This window comes from Chanodichthys erythropterus, chromosome 2 (assembly GCF_024489055.1).
Source record: "Chanodichthys erythropterus isolate Z2021 chromosome 2, ASM2448905v1, whole genome shotgun sequence".
NCBI classification, from domain to species: Eukaryota; Metazoa; Chordata; class Actinopteri; order Cypriniformes; family Xenocyprididae; genus Chanodichthys; species Chanodichthys erythropterus.
Genome location: NC_090222.1, coordinates 22,290,888 through 22,308,470, shown reverse-complemented (window position 1 = coordinate 22,308,470; position 17,583 = coordinate 22,290,888). Strand labels below are relative to the sequence as shown.

Sequence of the window (17,583 nt, the reverse complement as noted above, 5' to 3'; positions counted from 1 at the left end):
TAAATCCCTCTGATTAATCTGCACTGCAGTGAGGTCCCCACTGACAATCAAGAAAGAAATGCATCCTCTGAGACTAAGTTTGTCTTCCCCTAGCCAATCAAACACCTGACTAAGCTTAAGCTGTGGAAGACAGGCTAGTACTCAAAGGAATGTCTATTGAACCAAGGGAATTATTTAGTCCATCAGTGCAGACAGAGACCCATAGCAAGTTGGGAAACAGAAACTCTAGTGCATCAAGTCCTGTCAATTTTGAAATGTTTGAAGGTTACTTGCGAGACAGGAAGCAAAAGGACGCTTGGGAAAGTTGTACTGAAGTTAGTTCTGCAATGATAGCAAAGCACATATACTACATCATAATAATCTGAATAAGAGGACATTTGCCAACATTTAAAATGGAGACTGACCAATTTTGCTTCATTGATGACCAATACAGATTATTATTATATTTAAAGGGGACCTATAAATCCCCTTTCACAAGATGTAATATAAATCTCTGGTGTCTTCAGAATGTTTCAGCTCAAAATACCCTACAGATCATTTATTATAGCTTGTCAAATTTGCCCCTGTATGGGTAAGCAAAAACACACCGTTTCTGCGTGTCCCTTTAAATGCAAATGAGATGCTGCTCCTGGACTGCTTTACAAAAGATGCTTTGTTTGCTCAACAACAACAACAAAAGTAGAGAATCTCACGCAGCCAAAATGACGATTGTCAGTATTAGTGTTCAGTCTTACATTTTCCAAAATGGAGTCGGACACTGATGGAGAAACTCAGGAAGAAGTTACAACTTTAAGAATGCAACTAGATGCTTCTGAATGGTTAGTGGATAAATTTATGTAGTTGCAGTGGAGCGGATTAAACTCATCGACTAGCATGTTAATCAACATGGCCTCGCCCCCTTTGTTGCATGTTCTCCGGGGCAGGGTTTATGTAAATTTTAGGCTAAGTAATGTCACTAACCCGGGAAGAAGCTTGTTGTAGTCCTTAAACAGATAATTATTTAAAAGAAATATCTCCCTTTGCACTGAACTTTGAACGTGGTTACTTTTCAGATGTTGAGGGCCAGATTTTCTAATAGCTTGTGCCAGCGCAAACCATCTCTTGCCGTTAAAAAACTACTGTCAGGATTTACTAAAGACACGCAGTGAAAAAATAGTGCTGAATAGGTGTGGATACAGTTGTTTTTGTGGCTAACCTTACTGCATATGCATTTGTAGGATTTTCCCTTTCAGATGCAAAATTTATGGGAGCAGAGTATTAAAATTAATCATGCAAGATTATTTACTAAGGTTTGCACTAGTCAATTTACTGGTATTTGGGCCATTATTTACCACCACAAAAAAACATATTGTAAACCAGATACTAATTTGCGTTACTCTTGGTAGATTGCGTGTTTTTTAATTTGCGTCAGTGGATCACGCGCAGAACTTTCCACTCCCATTTGCACTTTTATGGGATTGTGCTCTCACACTAATTTGCCCTTTTTAGTAAATCTGGTCATAAGTGTCTAACAACCAATATTTAGAACCATATTTGTTTTAATTTGTTCAGATTTTGAAGCAATAATCACTAAATGATACAATCACTAAATGATACAATGATGCGTTAGGGATAAACAAACAAACAAACAAACAAACCTTCCTGACAATAGATCATAAAATGTATACTTTGAATGCAATGTTAGTTCCTTTGGATAAAAGCGCCAAATGCAAAAATGTAAATAAATAAATATAGGTCTAACTGTTAAACCACAATATACTTAAAAATGAGCGTGTGTTATTAAAAAAGCTATTATCTAAACAATACATAAGTTACTTTACATTTGAATACTGTTGTTAAAATATGGCCATTGGTCTAACCATAAAACTTGACAAACTGTATGCAAATGCAATAAGACTGCGCACACTTTTGTCTAAGAACATAAAAACTTGACTTGCAAAGGCGATACTGATTCTTGTGCAAGAGATGAGCAAAAAGACAATGGCCTACCTAAGAAGAATGTAATAACATGAAATACCTCAACACAGCATGCAGTTTCTTGTTCTCGCCATCTTCATTGACCCATATTTGGGAATGATGTATTCAGAGCTTCATCCAAGTACAACTGCAGTGTAACTGTGCATTTCTACAAGCTTTAGCTCATAAATATTCAGTCTGGGCAAAACCACTGCGATTTTCTCACATCAAACTGCTTATACAGCGTAAGACAATCTGACCCATGTAAACCAGAGCCTGGTTCAAAGCTAGAAACATCTGTAGAAAGACTGGAGTGTGATTAAAATAGCTGCAGTGTACTATCTCCCTTTATTTTTTTCTCTCTTTTCATGAGTACTGCAGCTGACTGTATATTCAGACTCAGAATGTGAGAGGGAACGAGAGGAAGAGAAGTGTTTCTCTGGCTCTTTATCATTCTGAAGCTGTAGGACGCTAGTTGCCAGCGGAGGGGCCGTTGGATGGGCCATTTTGAGGTGGCAAGTGGAGCTGCAGGAATAATTAGCAGCATAGCAGTGGGGGTCTGGAGCGTGAAGGCTAGAGAAAGAGAGAGACAGACAGGGAGTGGAGCCAAGGGGAGGAGCGGTCCTCCCTTCTGTTGGCACACGGCAACACAAATGAAATCCCCACAATATGCTTCCCACGAGGCATGGAAAGAGCGAACTGCGACACTCCCGTAGTCGACGTCCTTATGACCAGGTAGAGCAGGACACGGAGCCATCATAAGGCGAGCGATTAGCATACCGCTATGGCTCTCTGGTTCACCGTGAAGAGACATGCAAATCATGCAGTCTTTACACATACACATCCATGAAGGCAAATAGCAGCACACAGAAGCCCTCTAAAACACAGAAACAAATGTGTATAATGTAAACTGGCTGCAAGAAGTGGCAATATATCAATATGGTCACCGTGATTTTGCCAAGCAATATTTTGTAGATCCTGGAACAATATTCCTGTCTGAAAATTTAGTCCTAACCATTTCCATAAACCTAACCCTAACTTTACCCATAACTTATCCCTAAAATCAGAGGGAAAAAATAGATGAATAACACTGATGTAGAAGCACCTAACCCTGGTTATAAGCCTAAACTCGATAAAAACTGTAAACTTCTAAAGCCCATATTTCCAATTGATTGCCAAAGCAAAGTATCACAATACAAATTTTTACCTTATATGTCCTCTTTCAATTGGAAAAAAATTACCATTAAAGGGTTAGTTTACACAAAAATGTAAATTCTGTCATTAGTTACTCACCCTCATATCATTCCAAACCTGTAAGACCTTTGTTCATCTTCGGAAGCAAATTAATATATTTATGAAGAAATCCAAGGATTTCTAAACCACACATAGGCAGCAATGTCACTGAAAGGTAGTAAACACATTGTTAAAATAGTCCATGTGACTGCAGTGGTTCAACCTTAATGTTATGAAGCGACATACTTTGTGCGCAAAAAAAAAACAAACAACTAATTATTCTCTCCCCTGTCAGTCTCCTACGCTGTTGACGTAGTGAACACAGTGCAGCGCTTCCGTGTTCTACGTCAGACTCGTTATTTTCCGGCTCCTATGTCGGCATTACACGCATGCGCACGTATACAGTGTCGGCCAATACTGAGCCGGCGTTCACTGTGTCCACAGCGCAGGAGACTGACAGAGGAGAGAAGAAATTGTTGAATAAAGTTGTTATTTTCATTTTGCTTTTGCACACAAAAAGTATTCTTGTCACTTCATAACATTAATGTTTGACCATTTTAGTCACGAGGAATATTTTAACAATGTCTTTACTATCTTTCTGGACCTCAAAATGTGCAAAGAAGTTGCTGCCTATGTGTGGTTCAGAAACCCTTGGATTTCATCAAAAATATCTTAATTTGTGTTCCAAAGATGAAGGTCTTACAGGTTTGGGATGACATGAGGGTGAGTAATTAATGACAGAAATTTTATTTTTGGGTGAACTAACCCAACAAAATGTATGGATATTGCAGCTTTATGCACCATAGCCTGTGTGTAATGCTGAGATCATAATTCTGTTTTGTTATGATGTCCCTTTTTCGCTTGGTTTCCCAAATCAAAACAGTGTCACAACAGTGACTTCTGTTCTTGTAGCAGCCAATCTCAAACATCTTGGCAGAGCAAATGAGAGAAGACGTGGCCATTGTTTTGGCCAGTAGGGTGTCAAGCTTCCTCTTCCTCTTTTTTTTTTTTTTTGGGCTCTCTGGCTCATATCTGGGCCAAGCTGCACAAAGAGAGTGTTATAGCGTGTTCTATAGCTTTAAGAACTTCCACTGCCCATGCTGTTTCCACGGCAACTGGTGAATAAACTGCTTCAGAGGCAGTTTCCAGTCTAATAATAACTAATCACACTGAATGAAAATTCCACACAAAGACATGGCCCTTTCCTGCATTAAACCAATCCAAATCCCATCATTTTATAGAAAGATGGCATTTTTAAGGTAAACATATTTACACAAAGACAACCCTCTAAGGCCCAAATGATCCAATGGTGTGTAATTAAGATATACATTTTTACACTCATTAAAAGGCCAACAAAAACCTTCAAATGTATCAAGCAAAATGTATCTGAGTTGTCCACAACAGCATAAAATATGAATAAAAATATATATGGGAATTTGTGAGTTGGTGTGTTTTAAACAAAATGTATTTCATTATAAATAATAGTGATTGTCTTCGTTAACATATGTAGTTAGAGAGCTATTCTGAACCATTATATTATTAACCACATGCATTTTCTCTGTACAAACATTTAATGTATGCAAATCCAATATGAAAGCCAGCATGTTTCATGCACTGCGTTCTGGCATTAAACAAACATAGCAAAACATCATTTTTGTCATAAACATCTGTGCATATATTCAGAACACATTAAAGATTGTTTGCATTAAATCTGCTGTATGGCTCTGGCATGTCGTGGAGAGGAGGAGAGGGGGGAGTGAGAGAGAGAGATCTGTTGATACATAACGACAATGACGCCTATGACCAAAAAAGCGCTACATTAAAACCACACAATATCACACAAACGCGTCTTTTTACGTTCTTGGTCATTAAAGGAAACAAAAGAAATGGCTCGACTTACCACATCGGGATTGAGGCGTGCTAAAATGGCGAAGGTGGAGAGTCTGTCACACAAGCATTTGGTTGTGCTGGAGTCGACGGGCACGGCTCTACAGCCTCGCGCAGACCAGGAGCCCAGCAACGATGAGCTGCGGAGCGGAGACAGACAAGAGCGCGGAATGAGATCAAATCCCTGCGCGATAAAACAGCTATTTTCCCTAATCCAGCAGAGCTCGCCGTAAGAGAGCCGGAGCGCGAGAAAAGACAGTGAAAAGACAGATGAATGGACGATGTGATGCAGCGCACACCTCTGCTTTCTGCATGGCCAGGTTAGCTGATGTAAAAACAGCTACAAAATGTAAGAAATTATTAAGTGCTGAAATAAAATAAAACAAATACTGTTTAAGTAGCAAATCATTCATTATCAATAATAATAATAATAATAATAAATGTGATACTAATTAATACAATTATTATTATTATTATTATTATTATTATTATGCTACACTGAAAAGAAAGCACATTTTTAAACCCGGGTAAACATAATCCTGGGTTATCCCGTTTCACACTGCACACATATTATCCAGGGTTAGTACGCTAATTAATCTTGGGTAGCCAGGTTCCGGTTCACATGACATAATACTGGGTTAACCTTCCTATCAGCTTGTTCATGAATCACTGACATCACGCGACGAGCACGCGATCTGTAAAAAATTGTAAAATGACGGCATAAGTTACATTTGGTGGCAGAACCGAATTTACGAGACTACTCTTAAAGGTGCAATATGTAATATTTTTACAGTAAAATATCCAAAAACCACTAGGCCAATGTTATATATTTTGTTCACTTGAGTACTTACAATATCCCAAATGTTTCCAACTATTTGTAAATCGTGAGAAAATTGCAATTTTAACCAACAAGGCTCCAGAGTCGCCGGTCAATTGCGTCATACCCGCATTAACCGTCAGTTTCCGGTTTTATTTTGTAGAAACCATGGAAACACCAAAGACACTTTAATATATTACACGTTTTAATAAACATAATTATTTGTATTAACAGATATACATAATTTGCTCCATCATACAATAAGTTTCAAAATTAATTCCATGCCATTTATCAACACAAGCCATCCAATATTTAATATAATATTCTATCTTACTGCAGTGTGTCTCAAACAAGTGTCTCACAGCACAGAGTAACGTTATAAGATAATTTTCAACACACTCAAATGTATCCAATAATAAACAGAGCTGCGCGTTACCTCATACTCATGACCGGAAAAGCGGAAGCGGCGCCAGCGACTGTGTCATAATAAAAGTTCTGCTGCTCGTGAGGCGTGTGTTGCACAATCGCTCCAGCGGCCTCGTTCAGCTCCCACAACACTCGGTCCTGCTTAGCTTCATACTAAATAACCTCATCCATGAACATGATTTGTTCCGAGTCCTATCCCTATTCTTTAGCACCGTCCATTGAGGTGGAGAACACATGTCCCAAGATTCCGCTCTAAAACTTGGCGTCATCAAGCTACACCTTTGTTTTGAATAGTCTTCTAGCGGCCAAAATGATTACATATTGTACCTTTAACCATTTTTAACTCAGACATTGAAATGAATAAAACACGTACAACTTTCTGTGCACCGTAAAGAGTATGAATATTTAATGAGGGAAGCGTTGACTCAGCATATTATTGGTTGTCTGTTGGTGAACAACTCACCATAGCAAGGCATCGTTTTACTTTATCGTTAGCACAGGAATTCGGTGTAAGTGCCTACATTTTATAATAATAATAATAATAATAATGTTGCTGCACTGGTTCTAGAGCTTGCTGCATTGCAAAACACCAAAATACCTCCAAACTACACAGAATCACTTTGAAATGAAAGTTCCCAAAGGACAGTTTGGGTTAGCCTCGCCGTTCACTCTGTGTTTAGCCCGCAGCAAGTCTTACAAGTGGAGTAAAGAACAGTCTCTTTTACCTGTCAAAACTTTGTAAGTTTTACTATAAAGTGTGGAGGAAATGTGCAACAGAGCAGAGGATGGATATTACACTGGGACATTGAGACCTGGAGCACAACATGAGGGGAAAAAAAAAACTGAACAGTCAAAGTGTTTTAGGTTTACTATTTACTATCTACAGTTAGATTAGCATACAGTGTCCCATATGTTCAGATACAGAATAATGAACAAATCATGATAACACTTTAAAATAAGGTTGCATTTGTTAACATTAGTTAACTATATTAGTTAACATGAACCAACAATGAAAAATACTTCTAAAGCATCTTTAAATCTTTGTTAATTTCAACATTTATCATGCAGTTAAAATCAAATGTTTTATCTGTTAATAATATTATATGGACCTGAGCTAACATGAACTAACAATGGACAGTTGTATTTTTATTAACTAACATTTAACAAAGATTAATAAATACTGTATCAAATGTATTTTTCATTGTTAATGTTAACTCACATTAACTTATTGGACCTTATTGTGAATTGGAACCCATTTACTCACTGCAGACCAGCATGAATGTTCTTTCTAAATCACCATGTGCTTGACTGGAATAGAACACTGTGAATAATATTAAAATATCATCGAATATTATAATATATGGAGAGATTAAGACATACACAAAAAATAAATGTCATCAAAAAGATGACTTTTCATAGGACCCAAAGGAAATTAATCCACATCTTTCTATTCTTTGCAAGAAATTGAGTCAGTTTTATGCTTGCCATTAAACCTGCATCAAAGCAGATGACACTAAAAGCATAAATATCATAAATACAACTAAAGAAACCCTTATGTTGTGGTTGGTGCCCAAAGCCACTAAACAATTAGTCTATTAAGCCACCTACACAAATTTGAATCTCATAATCTTGATGAGGAACCCTCTTGACAGCATGATTCGGCTGTGTCTGATCTGACGCTCGAATAATTGTAACAAAGACCTCATAATGACATCAATGAAAGTGATATGAAAGTCATATCAAAACATACCCGCTCCATGCACTACTGATCCAAATAGCAAGCCATCAATCATATAGTGTCCTCTTCATCCAGCTGCAACGTGCAGTCAATATATTCCCGCACACTCACACACACACACACACACGCTTTTCCACACAAACTCAAGGCTACCGGCACCATTCCAAACCCACTGTGCGGTAGAGCTCTGCAGTCTAGGATACCCACAATGCACTGGGGCTAGAAGAGCATTGAGGGCCAAACAGTATAGAGCTGGAAGCACAGTGTGTTGCAGCCCCAGGGGAGGGCTCAGTGTTAACATTAGCACATAAACCTGAAACTCAATATATTATCACCCACTGCACAGACACTGTGCGTGATACGATTAAGACTTTGTGTCGACCACACAAATATAAAGACAGCACAGCACGACTGTGTAATTGGATCTCCGGGCTTGCAGTCCAGCTGTAGTGTGCATGTTTGCAGAGAACATGCCAAGTACAGATGCACGAGAAAAGCAAGCTTGTGTCATGTAAACAATTACAGATTTTTTTTTAAATATATAAATGCATGTAAAATGTCATAGGTTACTATGAAATTACAATTGGCAATTCTTTTTTTATTTCTTTTTTTTTTATATATATACAGAATATTGCATTATTAACTAAATGATTTATCCGTGCTATTTATTTATTTATTTATTTTAAATCCAAGATGTCCATGTCCTTCTTTCTTCGGTCGAAAAGAAATTATGTTTTTTGATGAAAACATTCCAGGATTATTCTCCTTATTGTGGACTTCAATGGCCTCCAGATGGTTGAAGGTCACAGTTTCAGTTCAGCTTCAAAGGGGTTTTAAATGATACCAGATGAGGAATAAGGGTCTTATCTAGCGAAACGATCAGTCATTTTCGAAAAAAAAAATAAATGTAAATGTATGTGCTTAAACAAATGATCGCCTTCCAAGTGGTTCCGCCAAAACCGTACTTTCGTATTCTTCACAAAGCTTATGCTGTACGTCCTACGTCTTCCCTATTCTACTTACGAAACGAATGCAGCGCCAGTTCCATTTTTTTTCTGTAAGTAGAATTGGGAAGGCGTAGGACATACAGCATAAGCTTTTTGAAGAATATGAAAGTGCGTTTTTGGCGGAACCACTTGGAAGACGATCATTTGATTATATAAAGCATATACAGTTGTTTTTTTTTAGAAAATGACCGATTGTTTCGCAAGATAAGACCCTTATTTCTCGTCTGGTATCGTTTAAAGCCCTTTGAAGCACTGAAACTATAATTTTGACCTTCAACAGTGAAGTCCATTGAAGTTCATAATAAGAAGAATAATCCTGGAATGTATTAATCAAAAACCTTAAAAACGGCGTGTTTTTGCTCACACCAAAATAGGGGAATTTGACAAGCTATAATAAATTATACTATTAGCAGGACTGTTTTTATAGAATATTTTATACCTCCTTATTACATCTTATAAAAGAGGCATAAGGAGGGATTATGTAAGGTGCTAAAGAGGATGTTTTGTTTTATACATTTTTGCAATATTACTTGAAACTGTCTTTACTAACTGATAAAAGACTATTTATTAGGTGCACTGAAAGTAATAATATTAATATACATATTCTGTGCACGAGGTAGAGCCTTAAAAACATCAGCCAATCGTTTACGCGATGATCGCGTAAAGGATTGGCTGATGTTTTTAAGGCTCTACCTCGTGCACAGATGATGTATATTAATATTATATAATATTATTGTCGTGACGTTCCTTGTGAGAGACGAGTGCGGCTGCGCGCTCCAGTAACTTTCCACACATGTTTTTGTCAGGAGACAGGAGTAACAACTGCAGATTATGAGTTACCTGCAGTGAGTCCGACATAATGAATCCAAAAAACACGACAGCGAATGCCGGTGGTAAACAATCGTGTTCAAATACTCATGCATGAGTTTTGGGAGTGAAAGTTTGAAAGTGAACTAATCCTTTAATCAAAATAACTTCCCCTATGTCTTGTAGCGACATCTCTTTTCTCTAATGATGTGTTTACTGGCACAAGGGCAGGAAAAACTGTCACTCACATAAGATTGCATCAATAGCAAATCGCAAAGATTCAATCAATTTCCGATGGACAAATTCAAGTCCCACCCTACATTTGTTCTTGTTTGTGAAGCTGTTTCACTCAGATATATGTCACAATAGCGAAGAAATGACTATCACAACTTCCATTTCATGCCGACTTAAATGTTGCTGTTTGAGCATGAAAAAGGTCTGCAAAGTTACAAAACAGAAAGTCCACTCCAAAAGGAGTTATATCAGCAAGAACAGTTTCTGAACACTCTGAAAAGCCTTGAATGTAGTCTTGAGTTTTCTTCTGGGAAGGTCACAGTATTCCTCATTTAAAGGATTAGTTCACTTTCAAATGAAAATTACCCCAAGCTTTACTCACCCTCAAGCCATCCTAGGTGAATATGACTTTCTTCTTTCTGATGAACACAATCGGAGATATATTAATAAATATCCTGACGCACCCGAGCTTTATAATGGCAGTGAACAGGGTTCACGAGTATGAGCTGAAGAAAGTGCATCCATCCACATCCATCCATCATAAACATACTCCACAAGGCTCCGAGGGGTTAATAAAGGCCTTCTGAAGCGAAGCGATGCGTTTGTGTAAAATAAATATCCATATTTAACAAGTTTTGAAGTAAAATATTTAGCCTCTGCCAGACCACCCCTCGTATTCAAGTTATGAAGAAAGTGTAAACTGGCGTCGTGTCAGCTACACTTTTTCTGTAAGTTGAATAGGGAAGGTGTTGGATGTAGAGTAAGCGTTTTGAACTGCAAGAGTTTTACACTTTCTTCGTATGTTGAATATGGAAGGCGGTCTAGCGGAAGCTACATATTTCACTTTGTAACTTGTCAAATATGGATTTTTTTTTTTTTTTTTTTGTTTTTTTTTTGTTGTTTTTTTTTACACAAATGCATCACTTCGCTTCAGAAGGCCTTCATTAACCCCCCGGAGCCTTGTGGAGTACACGTTTATGATGGATGGTTATGGATGGATGCACTTTCTTCAATTCGCAAACCCTGTTCACTGCCATTATAAAGCGTGAATGCGTCAGGATATTTATTAATATTTCTCTGATCATGTTCATCAGAAAGAAGAAAGTCATATATACCTAGGGTGGCTTGAGGGTGAGTAAAGCTTGGATTAATTTTCATTTCAAAGTGAACTAATCCTTTAAATAATTCCCAACCAAGGCATAAGCATAAAAAGTTGAGTTGCATTAGTAGTGTGTTAAAGCCCAAAGTATACTTCACTTTTTACTCGAGGGTCAGTGTAAAGTGCGTGCGTGTGACGCGAATTTCGTCATCAGAACTGATTTTTGTAACCGTGCGTACTTGTACGCACATATCGCACATGCAAATTTAATTTTTTTTTGTTGCAGTAATTAGTTTATCCATAAGGTGGCAACCGTGCCCTAGGGGCGTCGATTCACAAGGTAGTCAAAGAAAAACTACATAAACAGAACAGACCAGACCAGGGATTTAAACTCACGGTTATGGTAAGGGGTGTGACATTTCTGAAGCAGCTGACCAATCACAACACACTGGTTGAGATGACCAATCAGAGCACATTGTGCTTTTTGGAAGGAGGGGCTTCATAGAGAAAGGAACTTAACAGTGAATTACTGACAGACTGGGAAGCAATGTAAATTATGTGAAAAATATTGTTTTTAGAACATTCAAGCATGAAAACCTATTCTAGTAGACCCCCAAAACAAAATCAAGACTTTGTAAAAGGGCATAATATGGCCACTTTAAGTAAATGTATGAATGAGAAGGATCATGTATGAACCAGCAAGAAAAAAATGACTGGCTTGTATCGCTAGGGTGTGATTGAAGTGCGAGTCAACAGAAAGCCCACACTCTTTAAAGCTGTTAAGTAAAAGACAGTCGGTGACAAGGACGCCTCCTCGCATTCCAATTTCTCTCCCAAATATGAACTCATTAATCATAGCAGCTGTCCAAGATGGATTTTAATTTCGCACCGAACACACACCAGCCTCGACTCCTCTGCCTCGCTCAATGCAGGCAGATTACATTTCACTGTCCTCTTCCTGTCTCTAACCCTCTCTTTCGCTCCCTTTATCTCACTCCTTCCTCTCTGTCACCCTTCTCCTTGTCTCTCTTCTTTTCATCTTCTCATTTCTCTGCATTAATGTTTTTTTTTTATTATTCTTTTGTTATAAGTGGTGCTTGGTGCGCCTTTTACTTTTGAAAGAAATTTAATTGATGATGTTTTTGTCAGCTGAAAGTTAAAACATTTTTTCCGTAGACTTATTATTATTGTCCCTATAAATGGTATGTGGACTTTCTAATGTTTTAGAAAGAATTCTCTCATGCTCACCAAGGTTGCATTTATTTGATCAAAAATACAGTAAAATTGTAAAATATTATTACAAATAAAAAAAAAAAACTATTTGTGTTTTAATATATGTGATCCGGCAAAATGAGTCGCAATGAGCAAATTTAAATATATATATATATATATATATATATATTCACAATCTCTATTTAAAAACCTTCAAATGATGTATGATTTGTTGGAATCCGACAAAAAAATGATTGAACTACACCCGTTTGAAATCAATAGAGTCAGCAAAGTCAATTTCCAAAACAAAATCACCTAACAACCATACCTTAAAATTCCTGTTAATAATATCTAATTTGGCACACACCTCTTCAAAACCAAATATCTATAGGGAAATATAAATATTCAACATTTGTACTGGAATTCTGTTTATCTGTCAGTCAGCGTGAGTAAGTACTCCTCTCAGAAAACAAACAAATAAAGATAGGCCTACTTTTAGATGTTTAATAGGCCTATTTGAAGAATTTGGATCGCTAGATGAGGGCGTAATGAACTCATTTTTGTGAAAACATTTTTGACTTGTTTTGCCTGTAGCTCGTAACTAGCCCGTGCGCATTCCGAACCATTTTGCCAGTACAGGTCACGTAGTGTAAAATGTACAATTTATTCCTCTGATGAAAAAGCTGAATTTTCAGCAGCCATTACTTCAGTTTTCGGTGTCACATGATCCTTCATCCTCATTCTAATATTCCAATTTGTTGCCCAAGAAACATTTCTTATTGTCAATGTTGAAAATGGTAGTGCTACTTAATATTTTTTTGGAAGCGATGAGATTTTTTTCTTCGGGATTCTTTGATGAACAGAAAGTTCAAAAGATAATTTACTTGAACTAGCCTAACCATGTAGAAGTCTTTAATGTCACTTTTTATCAATTTAATGTATCCTTGCTGAATAAAAAACAATTGTAAAACTGACCCCAAGCTTTTGAATGTTAAGGTTAAGTTTCTGCCAATCTTGTTAGATCTTGAGTACATCTAGAGTAACAATGCATCCTTCATATCTTCGAAAAGTCTTTAGTTTTATCATATTTATAAAAGATAGATACGATAAACCGAGTCTTTCCAAAAAAAGCAGAGCTCCTGGAGGCGTGCCTGCTGTCAGTGCCGTGGGCAGAGCAAAAGAGTCACAAGCGCGCACAGCTTTTGTGTAGAGATCGTATAGCTGCGACATCATTATAAATACAAAGGGAACAAAAACGTTCATGGTGTTTACATTTTATACACTTTTTGGCACCGGGTTGTGCCGATTGCTAACAAAACACTGATGCAGCTTTACTCACTGCCCGTGATCTGCAAATCCAGCACTGAACTGGGACATGTTTACAAAGTATTCATCACCGAAATCCCGGGAACAAACAAACATATGTGCATAACTCCGTTGAAAACAAACTTCATCCTCTGGTCCCTTAATGCTGGGTTCTTTGGGAAGCTGAAAAAGGTAATATTTCCCTCACAACCAAAGATACACTCCTTCGGTGACAGGAGCTGCATCTCATTTCAGAGGCTGGGTCCTTCGGAGAGCGCATTTGAAGGCTGAATACTTCATCAAGGATGTCATATTTAAGAAAAGTAACCATAATAAAATTGACTGATATTCATTGTGAGATAATTTCTTTCTTACGTTGCATTCTAAGACTTATTTTTCTTAAATTTTTCTGCCTAGATGATGTATGCAGCCTTCGAAGGTTGCAGCCCCTGAATTGGGACACAGCCATTGTTGAAAAATCTCTTGGCTACCGTATCCCGAATCAAGCACGTTGATGGGCGTGTTCTTGCTCTGAGTGATGTGTGTGTGCACGCTTATCAGGGAGAAGTGCCCATACATTTTGACGTCATACAGGACACACTCGAAAAAAACTCTCCGTAACCCAGTCAGAAACCAGAAGTAGTGTATTTGCCACAGAAATACTTCGTCATACGTCCAACTCGTGTTTTGAAACTTTGGCAAGATTAGCATGAGAATGCAACTCTTTAACAGTGTAAAGTCAGAATGCATGAAACAGCATTACACCCCCTCTTTAAGGTGATGCTTTTGACTTGGACCAGCAAGAAACCAAAGAACACCCTAGTAACTGCACAGCAAAGCACTAAAAACCAAATGAAGCACCTTAGCAATGGCACAGCAATGCCCTTATAACCAATAGCAGCACTATTGAGTTTTGCACTCACATTTTCTTCAGATTTTTTTTAAAAAAATTCTATTGTTCTCTGTCTTTTTCCCCTCGAGGCAATGGCAGAAAAAGTTTTTATATCTGTAACATATCTATATGTATCCATCTAAATGCAAATGTTCCACCTACACTGCATTAAGTGCTATGGGCACAGACTAGTCTTTTCGCAGTTTTAACAGACAAAAGAGAGCACAAGCAGATGGATGTGTAGGGGGTGAAAGTACAAGCATGACCAGGAGGCCCACGGTTCTTTGTTAAAGTACAACATAATTCTGCTGCTCCTCGTCTGTCTGTCTCTTTCAATAGAATCTGGCTTCACAGACGCAGTCTCAATTTTTTTGCTTGCTCTCTCTGCAAAGAAAGAAGAAATGTTTCTGTTCATGCTTGCTAATGAAACAAAACTTATTCTCATGGTAATACATAATGAGTCTCCTATTTCAACTCTGCACTGTGTATTTTGAATGTGACAATAATAATTCAGATGTAAATTCCGCAGGTGAAGCACTTAGAGCGACGCTGTCATGATTTACCTGTTATGTTTCTCGGCACTGCTAAAGACGAACCAATCATTTTGGTGATAACAGGCTAAGCATTCATTTATTCAGATGACTGAGATGATTATTGAGATGACGGGATGGATTTCCATTTGAATGTAAGGTGCCTATTCTTTTACCTAATGATATAAACCTTTATATTTTATAGTGTATAAAACTTTGAGACTTGAATGTAGCTTATAGGAGGATTTTTTTTTTAAAGAACATATAATGTGAACATTTAATTAATTCTACATCTGTGTAACTGCTATTTCTTTAACACAGTTAGGAAATACATATGATAACACTTTACAATAATGTTCAATGTGTTAGCAATAGTTAATTTTGTAAGTGTAAAGAATTATTAATGAATAATACAATCATTTACAGCATGTATTAATCTAGGTTAATGTTAATATCTACATATACTAATACACTTTTAACATAGCTATATAAATTAACATACACTACCATTCAAAAGTTTTGGGTCAGTAAGAATTTTTCAATGTTTATTTATTTACTTTTTCATGTTAAAATTTCTTATTCTCACCAAGACTGCATTTATTTGATCAAAAATACAATAAAAATAGTAATATTTTGAAAAAAAAAAAAATGTTTTCTTATATATGTTTTAAAATATATTTAATATAATAAATATATTTTAAAAATATTTAAATAAACATTTTGTGGCAAAGCTGAATTTTCAGCATCCATTACTCCAGTCTTCAGTGTAACATGCATGATCCTTCAGAAATTATTCTAACATGCTGATTTGGTGCTCAAGAAACACTTTTATTATTATCAATACATTTTATCCTAGATGTTTGGATGATTAGAAAGTTTAAAAGAACAACATAGAAATCTTTTATAACATTATAGATGTCTTTACTGTCACTTTTGATCAATTTAATGTGCCCTTGATGAATAAGTATTAACTTCTTTCATAAAAATCTTACTGACCCCAAACTTTTGAATGGTACTGCATGTTAACTAATATGAACAACATTATATTTATAAATGAACACTATCCTAGATTAATAAATGCTGAGAAAATTTGTTCATTGTTGGTTCATGATACCAAATGCAGTATACATATGAATGAGTTGACACCACTGGTGGCCCTCGAAAGCATCTCAGTTTGCAAATCTGGCTTAAAACAACACTAGCTGTTTCATAAATAAACATAAACAGAATAATAAAATGTCTACATCCACAAAAAATACCTTTTGTTAATATGCTAAAACTCTTATACAACATTAACCTTGCGACTTATTTCCGTTCTTTTACAGAGAGCGCAAGTCTACTGCCAGACCCTTCTTGTCTCTTTCACTCTCTCTCCTCTTTCTAACTGCTTTTCAATGTAGCTTGCTTGCTGTCTCTCTTCTCTGCTTAAAATTGAAGTGTGATTTCCATAATTGCTGCTGATGTGTATATAGTACAGAAGGAACGTTGTGTGCAACAATCATCTGGTGTCAGATCAGTTATCTGATCAGTTATCTGCAGCGTACAGAATCCCCCGTCACCAACGTTCCGTCAATGTTTTAACATTCTTTAACAGGACGTTGTCTCTAACCCTTTATCAACACACCCCTCCTCTAAAGCCATGGGAAATACACCTGTGTGACTGAAGATTCCTCGCAAAAGCTCAGCAGACAGCAAAAACAGATTTATATCAATAAACAGGTTCTCACCTGTCATTCTCATCCCAGGAAATGCAGGTTTGGTTTGTGGTACCCTGTGGAGAGAGAAAGAGGGCGAGAGGCAGAGAAGGATGTCACCTTGTGATTTTGCCTTGCAAATATGTAATGGTGATTCTTCAGTTAGAGGCACTTTTGACTACCTGAAATCTTAAAATATGAAACTTCTTCAAACCGTTTTTCATTTAAAAGTTTTTACAAGTCCTGGAATAAAGATCTGATCATTGACATCAGCTTCAAAGTGTACTTTTCCAAGTGTTTTTTGATGCTTTGTGTGATACTTATATGTGATGGTAATCTTTTCTTCTTTTTTTTTTTTTTTTTGCAAAAAAAAAAAAAAGTTGGAGCCTTGGATTTGCTAAATCAATTAAGTTACAAGCTTTTTTGAAAAAAAAAAGAAAAGAAAAGAAAAGAAAAAAATCTTGGAAGAATAGTAATGACAGCAGTATTGAGGACAGTTATTTTAACAATTTCTTATTATTTAAAAACTATGTACACATAAATACAAACCTAATTAGAAATAATTAAAACATCTTAATAACAATTTAATAATAATAATAATAATAATGGAAAATGAAAAAAAAAAGGAAAACATCTTAATTAAAAATAATTAAATAGTAATTTTTTCACCCAAAAAAATCTGATAAATGGCTAAACACAAAAATTTGGAAACAATAAAATAAGCTAAAGCTATTTTTAGAATGAAT

At 36.6% G+C, this 17,583-nt stretch overlaps 1 protein-coding gene across 6 annotated transcripts in view; it reads right to left on the bottom strand.

Moving 5' to 3' along the window:
* adgrb1a (adhesion G protein-coupled receptor B1a) overlaps positions 1-17,583 on the bottom strand; it is a 113,224-nt gene that overhangs the window by 23,214 nt on the left and 72,427 nt on the right. For all 6 annotated transcript variants that reach the window (XM_067404818.1, XM_067404844.1, XM_067404827.1 and 3 more), the window contains 2 exons: positions 16,871-16,914; positions 5,090-5,216 (listed from right to left, as the gene is read on the bottom strand). In XM_067404818.1, the coding sequence (XP_067260919.1) occupies positions 5,090-5,216; positions 16,871-16,914 (171 nt within the window). The remainder of the gene's footprint in view (positions 1-5,089; positions 5,217-16,870; positions 16,915-17,583) is intronic.